This window comes from Rhinopithecus bieti, unplaced genomic scaffold (genome assembly GCF_001698545.2).
Source record: "Rhinopithecus bieti isolate Rb0 unplaced genomic scaffold, ASM169854v2 scaffold_32081, whole genome shotgun sequence".
Lineage (NCBI taxonomy): Eukaryota > Metazoa > Chordata > Mammalia > Primates > Cercopithecidae > Rhinopithecus > Rhinopithecus bieti.
The window spans coordinates 4,969,863-4,986,648 of record NW_016814436.1 but is presented as its reverse complement, the minus strand read 5'-3'; the positions used below and the strand labels follow the sequence as shown (position 1 = coordinate 4,986,648).

The 16,786-nt window shown below is 52.6% G+C and overlaps 1 protein-coding gene across 1 annotated transcript in view; it reads right to left on the bottom strand.

The window, feature by feature from the left end:
* CELSR1 (cadherin EGF LAG seven-pass G-type receptor 1) overlaps window positions 1–16,786 on the bottom strand; it is a 197,185-nt gene that overhangs the window by 61,826 nt on the left and 118,573 nt on the right. The window contains exons 9-10 of the mRNA XM_017850743.1: window positions 15,916–16,031; window positions 12,782–12,870 (exon numbers count right to left, since the gene is read on the bottom strand). Of these exons, the coding sequence (XP_017706232.1) occupies window positions 12,782–12,870; window positions 15,916–16,031 (205 nt within the window). The remainder of the gene's footprint in view (window positions 1–12,781; window positions 12,871–15,915; window positions 16,032–16,786) is intronic.

The following is a 16,786-nucleotide window of genomic DNA, read 5'->3' as shown; positions in this document are numbered from 1 at the left end:
AAAATCCGCACTCACATGGCATACTCACCCAGGTGCCCACTCGCCCAGGTGCACTCACACACGGACACTCACATGGGACACCCACCACATCATCATACTTGCATGTGCACACACACGTGCAGTCACATGTTCATACTCATACTAGCACACCTTGTGTGCACACATGCTCACCCACACTCGTGCTTCAAGCATTGGCTTGCTAATATACTCACTGTGCACACTCCACTTTGTGTATCATGCAGCTTGCCACAACACCATGCTCATACAAAGCCATGGCCTGCGTCCTGTTAAGACCTGATAGTCCCCTCTCTGTCCTTGATCTGGGCCCACAGGACCCCCTTCCTCCTGTGGTCAGTCCCCCTGCCTCCTTTTGCCCTGACGACCTTTCTGACCAGCCTCCCCTCCCTCCTGGTCTGCAAGCCACTAAGGGGTGACATCCTCAGAATCCATGTGATAAGATGAAGGTGGGGAGAGGGCTGTGTTGGGGAAGAGAACATGGAAGTGCTTGGAAAAGACAGGGAGAAGGTGGGCCCAGGGATGGTCACGGCAGGAAAACACGACAGCCCTGGGATGGGACGTCCCAGAGCAGCGAATACACGGGTGGGTGAGAGATGCTGGGTCCGTGGCTCTGCCTAACCCTGGCCCTCCCATCATCTACTCTGTGCCTCAGTTTCCTCATCTGTGAAACAGCAACAGCACCTCCTCCAGGAGCTGACATGAGGATCACGTGGGGGACACACGCGAGCCTGGCACAATACAGGACATCAGTCAGTACCCTTCAGCCACCACCACCTTCCCTGCCGAGGTGCTGGGGGGCAGAGGCAGGAAGGGCCGGGAGCCCAGAGAGGGGAGGGAGGCAGCCACAGGGCAGGGTATCTCAGAGCCCCAGCAGCGAGGGGCGGGGTGGGGTGGGAAGCATGCAGGTGAGACAGAGGCTGGAGGACAGTGGCTATGATGCCAGACAGGAAGCAACCTCAACAGGGCGTGAAACTGAGGGCTGCCCCAGCCCTGGGGCGACTTTCCATAACAGGGTTCTCTAATACAAAGGCCCAGGGTGGGGCGGCGCTTGCCCCCGGGAATCACCCTGTTTCCATAACAAGTGACTTTCTACCACCTGACCAGGCCCGTGTTTGGGAACGGAAACCAAGTGACTTATCTATTTCTGTCACATCGCACACCAGCAGCGGGGCACCCCCACCTGCCACAGCGCCTGCAGGCAGGGCCCTGCACCACCTTTCTGGCAGGGCTCACTGGCCACCCGAAGGCCCCTCTGTCGGCTTCTATGCCCCCATTACTTGGGCTCAAAGAGGCAGGAACATCCTGAGTCCGAGATGCAGGGTAAGTAAAGGCAGTGGTCGCAGATTTCACCACCCGACGGGACCATGTGCCGACTGCCTTCGCAGAGGCCCCACTACTGGATGTAAGGAACACCTGCTGGGGCTGGGGGAGCCAGGGAGGGCGTGACCTTTCACGCAGCCACGGAACACCTGGGGAGTATCCCCATCCCCTCCTCTTAAACATGCAACTTCCTATGAGACAGAAGCAAAGCCGACAAGGCCACAGCGGGGCAAAATCACGAGCCTGCGTGGCTGCCTCCTTTATCATAAGGGTTTTATAGACTTTGCGAGGCTTAATTAACTCTGTAAAAGTTTAGCTTCTTTATCTTACATAATCTATAAATCCAATTATCTTTTTATTATTTTTTGTTTTATATTTGAGACGGAGTCTCACTCTGTCACCCAGGCTGGAGTGCAGCAGTGCAGTCTTGGCTCACTGCAATCTCCACCTCCCAGGTTCAAGTGATTCTCCTGCCTCAGCCTCCCAAGTAGCTGAGATTACAGGCACCTGCCACCACGCCCGGCTAATTTTTTTGTATTTTTTAGTAAAGACGGGGTTTTACCATGTTGGCCAGGCTAGTTTTGAACTCCTGACTTCAAGTGATCTGCCTGCCCTGGCCACCCAAAGTGTTAGGATTATAGGCATGAGCCACCGTGCCTGGCCCTCCAGTGATTTTTTAAAACAGAATATTTAAAAGAGAAAAACAAAAATGGCTCATAATCCCATGACCCAGAGAACTGCTGTATTATTTTTTTAAATACAAAGAATAACTCAAGCGCACGTAAGAAGGCACAGAAGGGCCTAAAAGGAACACGAAATCCACCTCGCTTTGCATCCTTCTTCCCACTGGTATCCACCTTTGCCATAAGGGCCGCCACGATGCCTCCTGCACTGCATGTCTGGCCTCTGCAATGCCACCTCCTGGCTCTTGTCACCAATGGTCCATGTCTCTACCCTAGAGGCTGGGCTTGGCCACATGACCTGGGCAACAGGACATTAGGGCACAAGGACATGAGAGAAGTCCTGGAAAGCACCGTGCACTGGGACTCGCCCTCTCTGGCTGCTAGGAACCCCCCGCCACCAGGTGAACAGCCAGGCTAGCCTGCTGGAAGATGAGAGGCCCCAGATGCCATGGCTAAGGGCCAGGTCATATGAGTGAGGCCTTCACACAGCCCTGGCTGAATTGCATAGACCGGAAGAACCAGCAGCCAAACCACCACATCACGAGGAATAATAAATACCTGATTAAGACTCCATGCTTTAGGCGGTTTGTGACCTTGAAACAGCTATCCGATGAGAACTATTAACAAGTTTAGGCCGGGTGCAGTGGCTCATGCCTATAATCCCAGCACTCTGGGAGGCCGAGGCGGGCGGATCACCTGAGGTCAGGAGTTCGAGACCAGCCTGGCCAACATGGTAAAATCCCATCTCTACTAAAAATACAAAAATCAGCCAGGCGTGGTGGTGGGCGCCTATAATCCCAGCTATTCGGAGGCTGAGGCAGAAGAATCGCTTGAACCCGGGAGGTGGAGATTGCAGTGAGCCGAGATCGCACCAGCCTGGGTGACAGAGTGAGACTCCATCTCAAAACAAACAAAAAAACACAAGTTTGTTGTTTTAGAGAGCACAGAGTTATCCTTCAGAAAAAAACATATGTATATACCAGCATATATTTTAAATCTTTAAAAAAAAATTGACAAGAGTCTCACTTTTTCACCCAGGTTGGAGTGCAGTGGTACAATTATGGCTCACTGCAGCCTTGACCTTCCAGGCCCAAGTGATCCTCCTCAGCCTCCCAAGACCACAGGCACATGAACCACACACCCGGCTAATTTTTTTTTTTTACTTTATATTTTGAAGAAATGTGTTCTCCCTGTGTTGCCCAGGCTGATCTTGAACTCCTGGGCTCAAGCAATCCTCCCACCTCAGCCTCCCAAAGTGCTGGGGTTACAGGCGTGAGCCACCACGCCTGGCCTAAAAGTTATTTTGATGAAACTTTCTATTTTGAGACAAGTTGAGATGTACATGCAATTGTAAAAAATAATACAGAGAGATCCCATGTACCCCTTACGGTTTCCATCCATGGAAACACCCTGCAAAAAGATAGTGTAGTATCAAACCCAGGTACAGACACTGACACAGTCGAGACAGAACGTTCCATCACTGCAAGGACCCTGCCTGTGGTCCTGTCATAGCCACACCCACTTCCCTCCTGTCCCCAGCCCAATACCAGGCAACCACTACTCTGTTTTCCATTGTTATTTTGTCATATTAAGAATGTCATAAAGGCCGGGTGCAGTGGCTTACGCCTGTAATTGCAACACTTTGAGAGCCCAAGGTGGGTGGATCACTTGAGGTCAGGAGTTCGAGATCAGCCTGACCAACATGGTGAAACCCCTTCTTTACTAAAAATATAAAATTAGCCGAGCGTGGTGGTACGTGCCTGTAATCCCAGCTACTTGGGAGCCTGAGGCAGGAGAATCACTTGAACCCAGGATGTGGAGGTTGCAGTGAGCTGAGATCGTGCCACCGCACTCCAGCCTGGGATACGAGGCAAAACTCTAAAAAAAAAAAAACAAAAACACAGACAAAAAAACACAATGTCACACAAATGGAATCACACAGTAGAGTCCCTTTGGTGGTTGCCTTTTCCCACTCAGCAGACTGAGAAGTTGTTTGGTGCTAAGATGTATTCCCTGTTCGTATCAGTTTGTTTAACCATTCACCCAGTGACAGCCATCTGGGCTGTTTCCCATTTGGGGATATTATGAAAAGCTGCTGTACCACTTGTGCGCATGTTTCTGCGTCAACATGAATTGCATCTATATTCATGAGGAACAGTGGTCTGGGGTTTTGTTTCGTCTGTCTTTGTCTGGTATTGGAATCAGGGTAACGCTTCATGAACTGAACTGGGAAATGTTCTCTATTGTCTGGAAGAGACGTTGCAGAATTGACGTAATTCTTTAAATATTTGTTAGAATTCTCTTGTGAAGCCATCTGGGCCTGGAGATTTCCTTTTTGAGAATGTTAAACTACAAATTCTATTTCCTCAATAGTTATACATTCAAATGACCGATTTCATCTTGGGTGAGTAGTAGTAGTTTTTTGAGGAGTTGGTCCGTGCATCTGGGTTTTAAATGTACACATGTAGAGTTGTTTTTATTATTCCCTTATTACCCCTTTTCATGTCTACAGAGCCTATTTTATTCCTGATATTAGTAATTTGTCTTCTCTTTTTTTCCTTATCAGTCACACCAGAAGTTTTTCCCTCTTTGAAAAGATTTTGTTAATCTTGTTAAAGAATCAGCTCATTTCATTGATTTTCTCGCTTTGTTGTTTCGGTTTCACTGACTGCTATTCTTATCTTTATTATTTCCTTCTTTCTGCTGGCTTTGGGTTTATTTTATTCTTATTCTAGGTTTTTTTTTTTTTAATTTTTTTTTTGAGACGGAGTCTCGCTCTGTCGCCCAGGCTGGAGTGCAGTGGCCAGATCTCAGCTCACTGCAAGCTCCGCCTCCCGGGTTTACGCCATTCTCCTGCCTCAGCCTCCCGAGTAGCTGGGACTACAGGCGCCACCACGTCGCCCGGCTAGTTTTTTTGTATTTTTAGTAGAGACGGGGTTTCACCATGTTAGCCAGGATGGTCTCGATCTCCTGACCTCGTGATCCGCCCGTCTCGGCCTCCCAAAGTGCTGGGATTACAGGCTTGAGCCACCGCGCCCGGCCAATTCTAGGTTCTTGAAGTAAAAGCTTAGATTACTGATCTGAGACATCCCCCTTTTCTAATGTAAGTATGTAGTGCTATACATTTCCCTCTCAGCACTGCTTTAGCTGCATTCCACAGCTTTTCATATTTTGGATTTTTATTTGCTTTAAATTTGTTTTAAAAACTTTCCTTCTTCCCTTCCTCCCTTCTTTTTTGAATAATGAAATGTTTCGGTCAAGTTTCTACGCAGACCCATCTCCAGTTGCTGGAGTCAGCTGGTACCATCAGGGCTGAGTGAGGCAGAGCAGCAAGGCTGGGGAGGGGCAGCCGGGGAGGGGGCTGAGTGAAGCTGCGGCCTGGTGGGGTTGGAAAGTTTATTTAAATAATGGAAGGTTGAGAAAAATCAGTAACTATACTGAGGAAAATGAGAACAAGGTTCCTAACTGATAAAGATTTACAAATATAGAAGAGGAAAAACAACAAGAATGAACTCTAACTCTGCTTGGGCTGCTGTAACAAAATACCAGAGACTGAGTGGCTTGTAAACAACACACATCTGTTTCTCGCAGCTCTGGAGGTTGTGCGTCCAACAGCAAGGTGCTGGCTGATTGAACATCTGGGGAGGGTCTGCCCTCTGGTTCCTAGACCAGCACCTTCTTGCCACACCCTCACATGACAGAAGGGGTGAGGAGCGGTCTTGAAGCTCTTTTACAAGGACGTTCATTCCACTCATGGGAGACCCCGATCACCTCCCAAAGGCTCCACTTCCTCATACTATCACCTTGGGGGTGAGGATTTCAATATATGAATTTGGGGGTGCTATGGTCTGAAGTGTCCTCCAAAGTTCACGTGTTGAAACTTCATGGCCAGTGGGATGGTATCAAGAGATGGGCCCTTTAGGAGGTGGTAAAGTCATGAGGGTGGGCCCCTCAAGGATGGGATAAGGGCCTCAATAAAAGGGCCCACGGGAGTGGGTCCACCCTCTTGCATTCTTCTGCCACGCGAGGACACCTGGACGCTGCCATTTATGAGGAATGGGCCTTCGCCAGGCCCCAAACCTGCAGGTGCTCAGGCTTCCAGCCTCCAGGACTCAGAGAAATCAACCTCTGTGGTTTGTAAGTACCCAGCCTCGGGTGTTCTGTTACCAAGCAGCACGAATGGATTGGGACGGCATCAGGGGGACGTGAACGTGCAGAGCAGAGCAAACGCGGCAGTGCTGCAGTGAAGTTTACGGCTTCCAATAGGGAGTGATAGGTAAATAGGAAAAAAGAATCAATATGAAGTGTGCGTGCGTGTATATATGTACACACACACCTACACAGACGTCTACGTCCTAGTTCTGCCCAGTAAGAGACACTGGGAGTGAGACAACCCAAAGCAATGAGCACACCAAGCACCCAGATCTGGAGTTCTAAATGCCACCCTCCACTAAAAGAACCAGGCTTGGCCGGGTGCAGTGGCTCACGCCTGTAATCCTAACTCCACTAAAAGAACCAGGCTTGCCCGGGTGCAGTGGCTCACGCCTGTAATCTAACACTTTGAGAGGCCAAGGCAGGTGGATCACTTGAGGTCAGGAGTTAGAGAACAGCCTGGCCAACACAGTGAAACCCCAATCTCTGCTAAAAATATAAAAATTAACCAGGTCTGGTGGTGAGCAGCTGTAATCCCAGCTACTCAGGAGGCTGAGGCAGAAGAATTGCTTGAACCCAGGAGGCTGAGATTGCGGTGAGCCGAGATAGCGACAGAGGCACCTGGGCGACAGAGTGGGACTTCATCTCAAAATAAAATAAAATAAAATAAAATACACCATACAACTAGGGCTTTTAAAATCTAGTAACAATATCCTGGGAGCTCCTCCCCTCATCGCTGCACAGAACCCCACTGCACTGTTGACAATGGCTGTTGACGTTCCACTGTCGGATGACCTTACTGCACACAACCCCACCGCACTGTTGGCAATGGTTGTTGACATTCCACTGTCGGAGGACCTTATTGCACAGAACCCCACTGCACTGTTGGCAATGGTTGTTGACGTTCCACTGTTGGAGGACCTTCTATTCTATTAAATACCTTCCGAGTTTGTTTCTGTAAGTTGGATTCTGTGCGTGTAGTTGGCATTCAATTAACATGGAAGGGAGGGAAAGAGAGGGCCACGTGACCTCACCCAGGGGACCACACAACTGTCTAACCATGGCAGATCTGCGGAGCCCAGGAAGAGTCCCATCAAAAAATCGCACCCTGACACAAGTGTCTAGGTGGAAGCCCTCGAGTTTTTAGAACATTTGCAGAAACAGAGAAGCTCCCCCGACCCCAGGGGTGCTCTGGGGGCACACTGCTCACTCTCCTTGGAACTTTGGGGTTTAATGTGCAGCATAGACCCAAGAGGTTTTGAATGACCTGACAAGCAACAGGTGAGCAATCCCTAATGACAGCAGGACCTAGGGGTCATCTCAAGGTCATGGAAATCTCAAAGCACTTAGATCCTCTGGCTCAACAGAAGCAGAGGCTGGTCGTCCAGAGGAGGTTCGTTGCAACCGGACCTCATGCTGTCTTTATAAAAGCACTTTCCGCAGCATGCCAAAGACAGCCCCGCGCCATCTCAGAATCACCAGAACCAGAGGAAGCCAAATTGCTGAGGCGGGGTCTCGAGGACTGCAGCAGCCAGCTCAGGCATGGGGCTTCACCGCGTGTGGTCTAGCCACATGTGGCCAGCACGGCGATCGCGACAAGCACAGCACCGTCCCCGGCCACGTGATGGATGCCGAGCGCCCCTTGAAGACCACCTGCCGCCCACGTAGACGCTGCTGCCTCAAGCCCCGGCCCAGGGTCTTGCATCTCCACCTGAAGCTACCAGGACTCCGTCTAGCTGAGCTCCGGTCTCACTAGCCCAGTGGTTCTCATCCAGGGCATGACCTCAGGGCCCTGACAATGATGAAGACCTCTTGGTTGTCAAAACTGGGTTAGGGGAACAGCTGCAGTCTAGCGACCAGAGGTCAGCAATGCTGCCCAGAACAGGCCTCCCAATGAAGGATCATCGTCCCCAAGGGGCAGCAGCGCCCAGGTGGGAAATCCCAGCACAGCTGCTCACCACCTCCCACATCTGCTTCATGCGGATCTCCCAGCAGCTCTGGGCCTCCTGGCGCCCCACCTCACTGCCTCACCTCACAGCCCACTCACGGGTCCCCAGCAGGCCACACCGCCTCGTGTCCATGTCAGGCACTACCTTCCCAGCATGTCCTTGCCTCCACAGCTGGCAAGGAGGTTGTGCTCCAAGCTCTGGGCAGGCTCAGCTGGCTTTGGAAGACACCGGGGCCAGGTGGGCACGAGCCACCCTTGCTTCCCCAGGGTCCCGTTAAACATCGTGCTGGCACATCTGTGCCCCCGACTCTGCCAGGAGCTCCTGGAGCAAGGTAGCATCTAAACGTGATCCCCGCAGGCAGCCTCAGGGAAGCACCATCAGGGAATGAGCGCTCAGTGCAGCCCCGAGGGTCCCCGTCCTCCCGGACGGCCCCTCCCCAGCACTGCCTCTGTGGGGAGGGAGCTTCTCCCCACACCTCCCAAACACCCAGGATGCCCAGGGCAATGGGGGAGCAGCAAACACTTAAAGCTAATGAGGGCAAAACCTGATTCTCAAGTGGGAAGAACGGTTTTCCTTTTCCGTCAGGCACTTTCGCCCTTTTGGAAGTTTGTGGTGGGAACACTTTCAAACCAGCCTTGGGGGGAAAACAAACAAACAATCACGCTGGGGGTGAAGCAATGACTGAAACTGCTCCACGCGGCCCCAAACCTCCCGGGGTGGTTGCGGGAGTGGGGGCTATGCAGTTTCATCTGTGCTTGGCGGAGCTCCACACAAATGCACAAGTGCCTGCCTTTGAAAAGACCTTCCTGGAAGCATGTCCGACTCCAATGCACCCTTTGGTTTTGCTGAAGGTGAATTAGACCAATAAACCTTCTCGTCTAAAAGGTCATCAAGCAGAAAATAAACAGACTCTGCCTGCTCCCTGCCTGGGAGGGTTCCCTACCCCGCGGCTTCTGGTGGCGTTGGCCAGTGGCAAGCCACATGGGAGGATAGAGTGAGGGAGGGGAGGGGTACCAGGAGGGCCCCAGGCTGGCTGTGCCTCTAACACAGGGGTGGCCTGTGCCCCTCTCCTGTGGCTTCTGACCAGGACCCCTTCTCTCTGGACTCCAATCTGCCATTTCCCTTGATGCTCAAGGACTAAGGGCTGTCACAGCTCTGCTGGCACTGCCTCTAGCCGTGGGTTCCACACTGCCCCCTCATGGATGCCCCACGCCCTGCCCAGCCCTTTGTAAATAACTCTTCCAGGGCTGGTCCCACTGGAGCACCCCATCTGCTTCCTGTGAGGACCCTGACTGCTCCACCAGCCTGGCAGCTCCCAGGCCCTGTGTACTGGCGGGTGGGGGAAGGGTCCCCGCAGGTTGCACATGGACGCAGTGCAGGAAGCCACTGACAGGCGATACCCAGGAGGTCACGCTCAGACCTAAAATGCAGGTGGCCCACGCCTCAGAGACACAGCCGCCCTGGAGGGCGGGGGACAGAGAACGAGACTGAAGAGAGGAGGCTGGGCAGCGGCGCGGCCCCCACCAATGCTTCCATCCTCACCACACTGTTGTATGCTGAATTTTTTCAAGTATGTTTTCTTAATCATCCCTAAAAATACAAAAACCAAAACCAGCAAGGTGGCGCAGCAGGTGAATGCAGCGTGCTGGGGAAAGGACACAGCTGGGTGGGGCAGGGGGGACGACCCTCCGCATCAGCCAAGGCAGGTGGGGACGCATGTGCAGGGGGGTTCCCTCGGTCACGCCACCCACCGCCCTCAAGACCACCCTTGTAGCCCTAGCCTTGAGCCCCTCAACCCCTCATTGTCCAGCCCCAACACCTCCTTCCTGTGCGGGCCCCTCCCACCCTGAGCCTGTCCTCTTCCCAAAACCTTCCCTGGTGGCCCAAGGTCACCTCCAAGGTGGCTGCCGGAGGACGGGACCAGAGGTAACCTTGGAGACAAAGCGGAGGCCCAGAGAGGAAAGGAACCAGCCCCCAGAAGATTGTCTTCCTGACCTCAAGCTGGCCCTGCCACCCCTCCAGGCCCCCATACCGCTCACAACCTGACTGGCCCTGCCCCCAGCTCAGGCACACTGCAGAGGAGACCGCTGCACCTGGGTTTGTCAGAGCTGCCACTCGGAGACAAGGTCACGGAGCAGCGGTGCCGTCTCCTCCTCGGGCAGATGCTCATAATCTCTGCTAACACATTCCTAGTGTGTGGCCCCGTCAGACCTCCTAATGGACGCCTAAAGACACAGTCAAAACTGGTTGGTTTCCTCCATCAAATAACCTCAGGCAAGACAGAGAAGCATCCAGCGCTCACAGGAAAGGCCTAATCCCGCACGGGGGGCTGTGCTCAGGCACCGCTGAAAGGACCTGGCCCTAGACACGGAAGCCGTGGATCCCGGTAATCCACCGTCCTCTGTTTATGTTCTTATGTGAGGCCCCTCTCCTCCGGGACAGTGCAGGTGGCGTCCTGCACGGTGACTTTGCTCCTCTGAGCACCTGGAAGGGGGCGGCGGCAGGCGGGCCCCAGTAAACACTCACTGTGTTCAGAGCCAGGGCCGAGTGTGGACAGAGGTGACCGCAGCGGTGTCCTGGCTGCGAGTCCCTCCACAACTGCGGGCACACTGTTGCTTCTGCCATAGGCAGACGATGATTCTGGAGTACTGGGCACCGATGGGGAGACCAAGGGGGACTCAACCTCCCCCCGCCCACCCCCTCCCCAGCAAAAAACGTTCATCCCTGGACTTCGTTTTCTGACACGCGCAGGAAGGAAAATGTGCCACCTACGCCCTACGCTTCCCTGACGATGGGGCACAGTCTCTAGGGTCCCCTGTGGCCCAGCCCTTGGGAGGCACCACCCCGGGGGCATCAAGCTCTGATGTCCAGCCCCAGCTGGCTGGAAGGGCACAACAGGAAGGGGTCACAGGGTCAGAGCAGGCAGCGCCAGGCAGCAGGACGCAGGGGCCACCCGTGCAGCTCACCCAGGTGAATGCACTTAACACTGGCTAGCACCGCCCCACACAGCCAAAGGACGGCACCACATCAAGAAAAGACTCAGCCTTTGAAATGGACAATGGCAGCAAATGGATCCGCGTCTGTGAGGGCTGCCCTATTCCTTTTGCTCAGCCCTGAGCCCCTCATCCCACCAGCCCCTGCGCCTCTGTCGAGCACACGGCTCTCCATCCATCAGCCAGGCCCCACTAGGGGTGACATCCAACGTGCAGCAGCCCAGACCCCGCCCAGACACCTGCCAGCCCTCTCTCAATATCCCCCCAAACCCCACCAGCACCTCCCATCTGTCCTCCTCCCAAATGAGGCTCAAGCTCCACCTGCCCTGGGCTGGCACTGATGGGACAGAGGACAAAAACCATGTTCTCTGTGCAGGTGACCACTACTTGGAGTCTGTGTGGCATGCCTGGGAGATGATGGGATATTCAAGGCAGATGTGAGGGGTGGGTCAGGGAGGTAGAGGGACGCCGGTGGATAGCACGGAAAGGAGAGTGAAAGCCGGTGGACGCAGCACTGCGACCTCAGGCCCAGTGACTGGACCCCAAATGCTGGCGAGTCGCAGCCAGACATAGTGGCTGTGAAAGAAGGAAGACGCTGTCTCCACAGAAGAACTGGCTCAATTCTCCTGGAGGACAGAGGATCCCTCATCTGCCAACCAAGCTTGGGCCTCGGCCTTGTGGAAGTCTGGGAAGTGGGGCACAGGGGGACGACTGGGCTCCAGGAGGGGCCAGTAAGACCCCCGCAGACCCCATGAGCACGTGCGGGCACACCCTGGAGCTTCCCAAGAAGAGAAAAGGGGTTTGCACCATCACAGCCGTGGAAAGCATGGCATTTGGATGCAAAAAACAATGTGTTTCCTGACAAGCCAAGGAACAGCAAAATAAAACGAAACCAAAACCACCTGGGCGGCCTTCACGGCACTTCCTTGGACAGTGTTCTGGCTTTCCAGTTTACATCCAGGGAGAGTGGACAATCTTGGCCACAGAGTCGTGTATCAACGGCCCAGAATTTCAGCCACTAGTAAATACTCTGGCCAAGGTAGCTGCAAATGAATAAGCCTCTTCTGTGTCCTTCCCCCAGCGAAGGTGATCTCCAGGGTCCATGTCCCTCCCCGACACAAAGCTCCAGGTGGGAGGACTATGACCCCACCACAGGGCTCAGGTGTATTTACACAGACCCTCCACAAATGTGCATTTCCTAAACCACTTTTTCCAATAGCACATTTAAAAAACATTTCAGAGCACAAATGTCTTAAGCTTAAGACAGAAAATCTACCAGGGCACCTTTTTTCCTTTCTTTTCATTTTTTTTTTTTTTCCAGATGGAGTTTTGCTCTGTTACCTAGGCTGGAACGCAGTGGCACAATCTCGGCTCACCATAACTTTCGCCTCCCAGGCTCAAGTGATTCTCCTGCCTCAGCCTCCTGAGTAGCTGGGATTACAGGCACCCACCACCACGCCCAGCTAATTTTTTAATTTTTGTATTTTTGGTAGAGACAGGGTTTCACCACATTGGCCAAGCTGGTCTCAAACTCCTGACCTCAGGTAATCCACCCACCTCGGCTTCTCAAAGTGCTGGGATTACAGGCATGAGCCACTGTGCCCTGCTCCAGGGCACCTTCTTGAGCGACCCTGGGGCCAGGGGGAAGTGGTGGGGACCGTCTCACCTTGTTATAGTACTGCACCTGCACAGAATGCCACCGCCCGTCACTTACACCGCCGGGAACCTTCGGTGCCACAGTCGTCGTCGTCTCACCTGCACGGTGGGAGGGAGATCCAGAGAGAAAGCAGAGGTTGGCAGGGCCTACTGGGGACTGAGGATCGGGCTGTGAGGCATTGGGGGAGACAGGTGCACATGGCCACGTCCTCCCTCCCCTCCCCCACAGCACCATGGTGGGAGGCGCCCACCACTCCATCCATTTTCTTTTCTGGTTACAAAAGTAATTCTTGTTCCTCTTTTCTGGTTTTGTTTGTTTTGAGATGGAGTCTCACTCTGTCACCCAGGCTGGAATGCAGTGGCGTGATCTCGGCTTACTGTCACCTCCGCCTCCTGGGTTCAAGCGATTCTCCTGCCTCCGCCTCCTGAGTAGCTGGGGATTACAGGCGCCTGCCATCATGCCCAGCTAATTTTTGTATTTTTAGTAGAGATGGGGTTTCGCCATGTTGGCCAGGCTGGTCTCGAACTCCTGACCTCGTGATCTGCCTGCCTTGGCCTCCCAAAGTGCTGAGATTACAGGCGTGAGCCACTGCACCTGGCCTTGTTCCTCTTTTTTAAATATGACAAAATGTAAGCACAGAAAACCCATCTGTCTGTTGGTACAGCAGTCACACCTACACCGCACCAGTGGTCGAATTGTTTTTCCTATGCATTGCATCAATGTAGACAAAATCATCAAAACCAATTCCCCTTTAGGTCACTTAATCAAATAAATGTCATCTCAGGTTTTTAACAACTCTTAAATCACATAACATGTCCCATCGTGAGGTTGCAGATGCGTCTCTTGTGCATCTTTGCTTCGGGGTGGTTGTTACTTTCACCCCTTGAGTTCCTGCTGCAGTGGGGCGGGCGAGTCCCTTTGGGGATTCTGGAGCACAACCCTGATTCAGCAGCAGCTGGGAGGAAGGAGGTTCAGGGGCACCAAAGGACAGGTGCGGTGGGTACCAGGTCCCAGGCAGGGAATGCCGTCTCCAGGGAACCAGCAGGAGTTCTGGAAACAGGGGTGTGGGAGACACTGGCCAGAGGAATAGCCTAATCCCAACTCACAGAGCCTGGAGGGCTGTGGCCATCGCTCCCACAGTGGCTGGCTGCTGTTACAGGTGCCTCCCTTTCTTTACTGTGTATAGAAAACCAAGCTCCATCCTCTACCATCACACACATGTCATTCAACACGGGCCAGGGTTCCAGAGACGGAAGCACCTCTGAGCCATCGTGGTGAACTTCCAGGTGAAGGAGGAGATGGCAGAATTCACTCCTAAAAGTCAAGTGTGCCAGGTTGAGCCTGGTGGCTCACACCTGTAATCCCGGCACTTTGGGAGGCCAAGGTGGGAGGATCACTTGAAGTCAGGAGTTCAAGACCAGCCTGGCCAACACAGTGAAACCCAGTCTCTACTAAAAATACAAAAATTAGCCAGGCATGGTGAAATGTGCCTGTATTCCCAGCTACTTGAGAGGCTGAGGCATGGGAATCGCTTGAACCTGGGAGGTGGAGGTTGCAGTGAGCCAATATTGTACCACTGTACTCCAGCCTGGGTGAAAGAGTAAGACTGTCTCAAAACAAGAACAAAAACAAAAAAAAGTCATGTGTGCCAGAAAAACACAGATACCTGTTGGAAGTCTGGAGAAATGTTCTTTCCTAACAACTGGAATAACATGTTTAATGGCCTTGTCAATATATATATATATTTTTAAAAGAGACAGGGTCTCGCTATGTTGCCCAGGCTGGTCTTGAATTTCTGGGCTCAGTCTGCCTGCCTTAGCCTCTCAAAATGCTAGGATTACAGGCATGAGCCACCTTGCCTGGCCAACCTTTTCATGGAGTCTCTGTCACCCAGGTTGGAGAGCAATGGCATGATCTCGGCTCGCTGCAACCTCCACCTCCCAGGTTCAAGCGATTCTCCTGCCTCAGCCTCCTGAGTAGCTGGGATTAGAGGCATGTGCCACCACACCCGGCTAATTTTTGTATTTTTAGTAGAGACAGGGTTTCACCATGTTGGCCAGGCTGGTCTCTTAACTCCTGACCTCAGGTGATCTGCCCACCTCAGCCTCCCAAAGTGCTGGGGATTACAGGTATGAGCCACTGCACCCAGCCAGCATCAATATTTTTAATCTAGAGATGTACCACAATGTAATGATTCCTTGGTTTCTGAAAACATGAACCAGATCATCCACATTTCCAGCATTATAAATAACACTGTTATGAACATCTTTTATTATTATTATTTTTTGAGACGGGGTCTCGCTCCATCACCAGGCTGGGGTGCAGTGGCGCAATCTCGGCTCACTGCAATCTCTGCTTCCTGGGGTCAAGCAATTCTCCTGCCTCAGCCTCCTGGGTAGCTGAGATTACAGGTGTCCGCCACCATGCCCAGCTAATTTTTGTATTTTTAGTACAGATGGGGTTTCACTATGTTGGTCAGGCTGGTCTTCATCTCATGACCTCGTGATTCACCCGCCTTGGCCTCCCAAAGTGCTGGGATTACAGGTGTGAGCCACCGTGCCTGGCCTAGTTTCGTTTCTAGTGAGTTTGAAGGTTTTCGCACATTAGGAGATGGCCTTATCATTTTTCCTACATTGACTACATTGTCAGGCTGCCTTTTTTTTTTTTTTTTTTTTTTTTTTAAAAAAAAAAACAGAGTCTTGCTTTGTCGCCCAGGCTGGAGTGCAGTGGTGCGGTCTCGGCTCACTGCAACCTCGACCTCCTGGGTTCAAGCAATTCTCCTGTCTCACCCTCCCAAGTAGCTGGGATTATAGGCACACATCACTTTGCCCAGCTAATTTTTTTATTTTTAGCAGAGACAGGGTTTCACCATGTTGGTCAGGCTGGTCTCTATCTCGTGACCTCGTGATTCACCTGCCTTGACCTCCCAAAGTGCTGGGATTACAGGCATAAGCCACCGCGCCAGGCCTGTTATGAACATCTTTTTGCACTTTGGATTTCTTCAATAAGACAGGTTCCTAGACCTACAATTGAGGGATGAAAGGATAAGCAGCTTGGAGGTGCTGCACAGGGCGAGGGTCGTTTTAACCCACAAAGTATCTGTGAATTGCTCAGAGCTGCCCTTCCTAGGGAGAAGGCCCCACCTGCAGAGAAGGTGAGCTGCACCTGCTCGTCCACGATCTCCAGAGCGATGAAGTCGTGCTTCTCATTGAAGCGTCCATTGTAGAGCAGCAAGCCATTCCTTTCTTGGGTGGCAAACCTGCAGAGCCAAGCAGAGGCATATCATGGGATGAAGACTCCAGCGTCAAAAGACTGCCTAGGGGCCGGGTGCGGAGGCTCACGCCTGTAATCCCAGCACTTTGGGAGGCCGAGGAGGGCAGATCACGAGGTCAGGAGATCAAGACCATTCTGGCTAACATGGTGAAACCCTGTCTCTACTAAAAAAAAAAAAAAAAATACAAAAAATGAGCCGGGCGTGGTGGCGGGCACCTGTAGTCCCAGCTACTCAGGAGGCTGAGGCAGGAGAATGGCGTGAACCCCGGAGGCAGAGCTTGCAGTGAGCCGAGATTGCGCCACTGCACTCCAGCCTGGGCAACAGAGTGAGACTCCATCTCGGGAAAACAAACAAAAAAAATGGCTGCCTAGGAATGAAAAGCCCAGTCAGAGGAGGGCAAGCACGTGGGGCTACAATTCAGGAAAGAATGGTGTCAGGCATGCATCCTTCTCATAGGAGCAGACAGCCCATCAAGCTTGATAAGCAGTGTTCTTTTCTGGAAGTAGCAAACCAGAATCCATGGAGAATCTGGTTACTATGGCCTGTAGAATGCAAAAAATATCCCATTTGCACAACATGCTACAAGTATGACCAGGAGCCAGGACACCTGTTACAGATGTTTGGACACAGCACTGCTGCTGTGAACAGATCCCCTCGTGTGTGCGCCAGGGCATGGGGACCTGGTACCTTCCCAGGAGGGGATGATGCTGTTGGAAGGACCCCTCTTAGCCCCGCCCCCC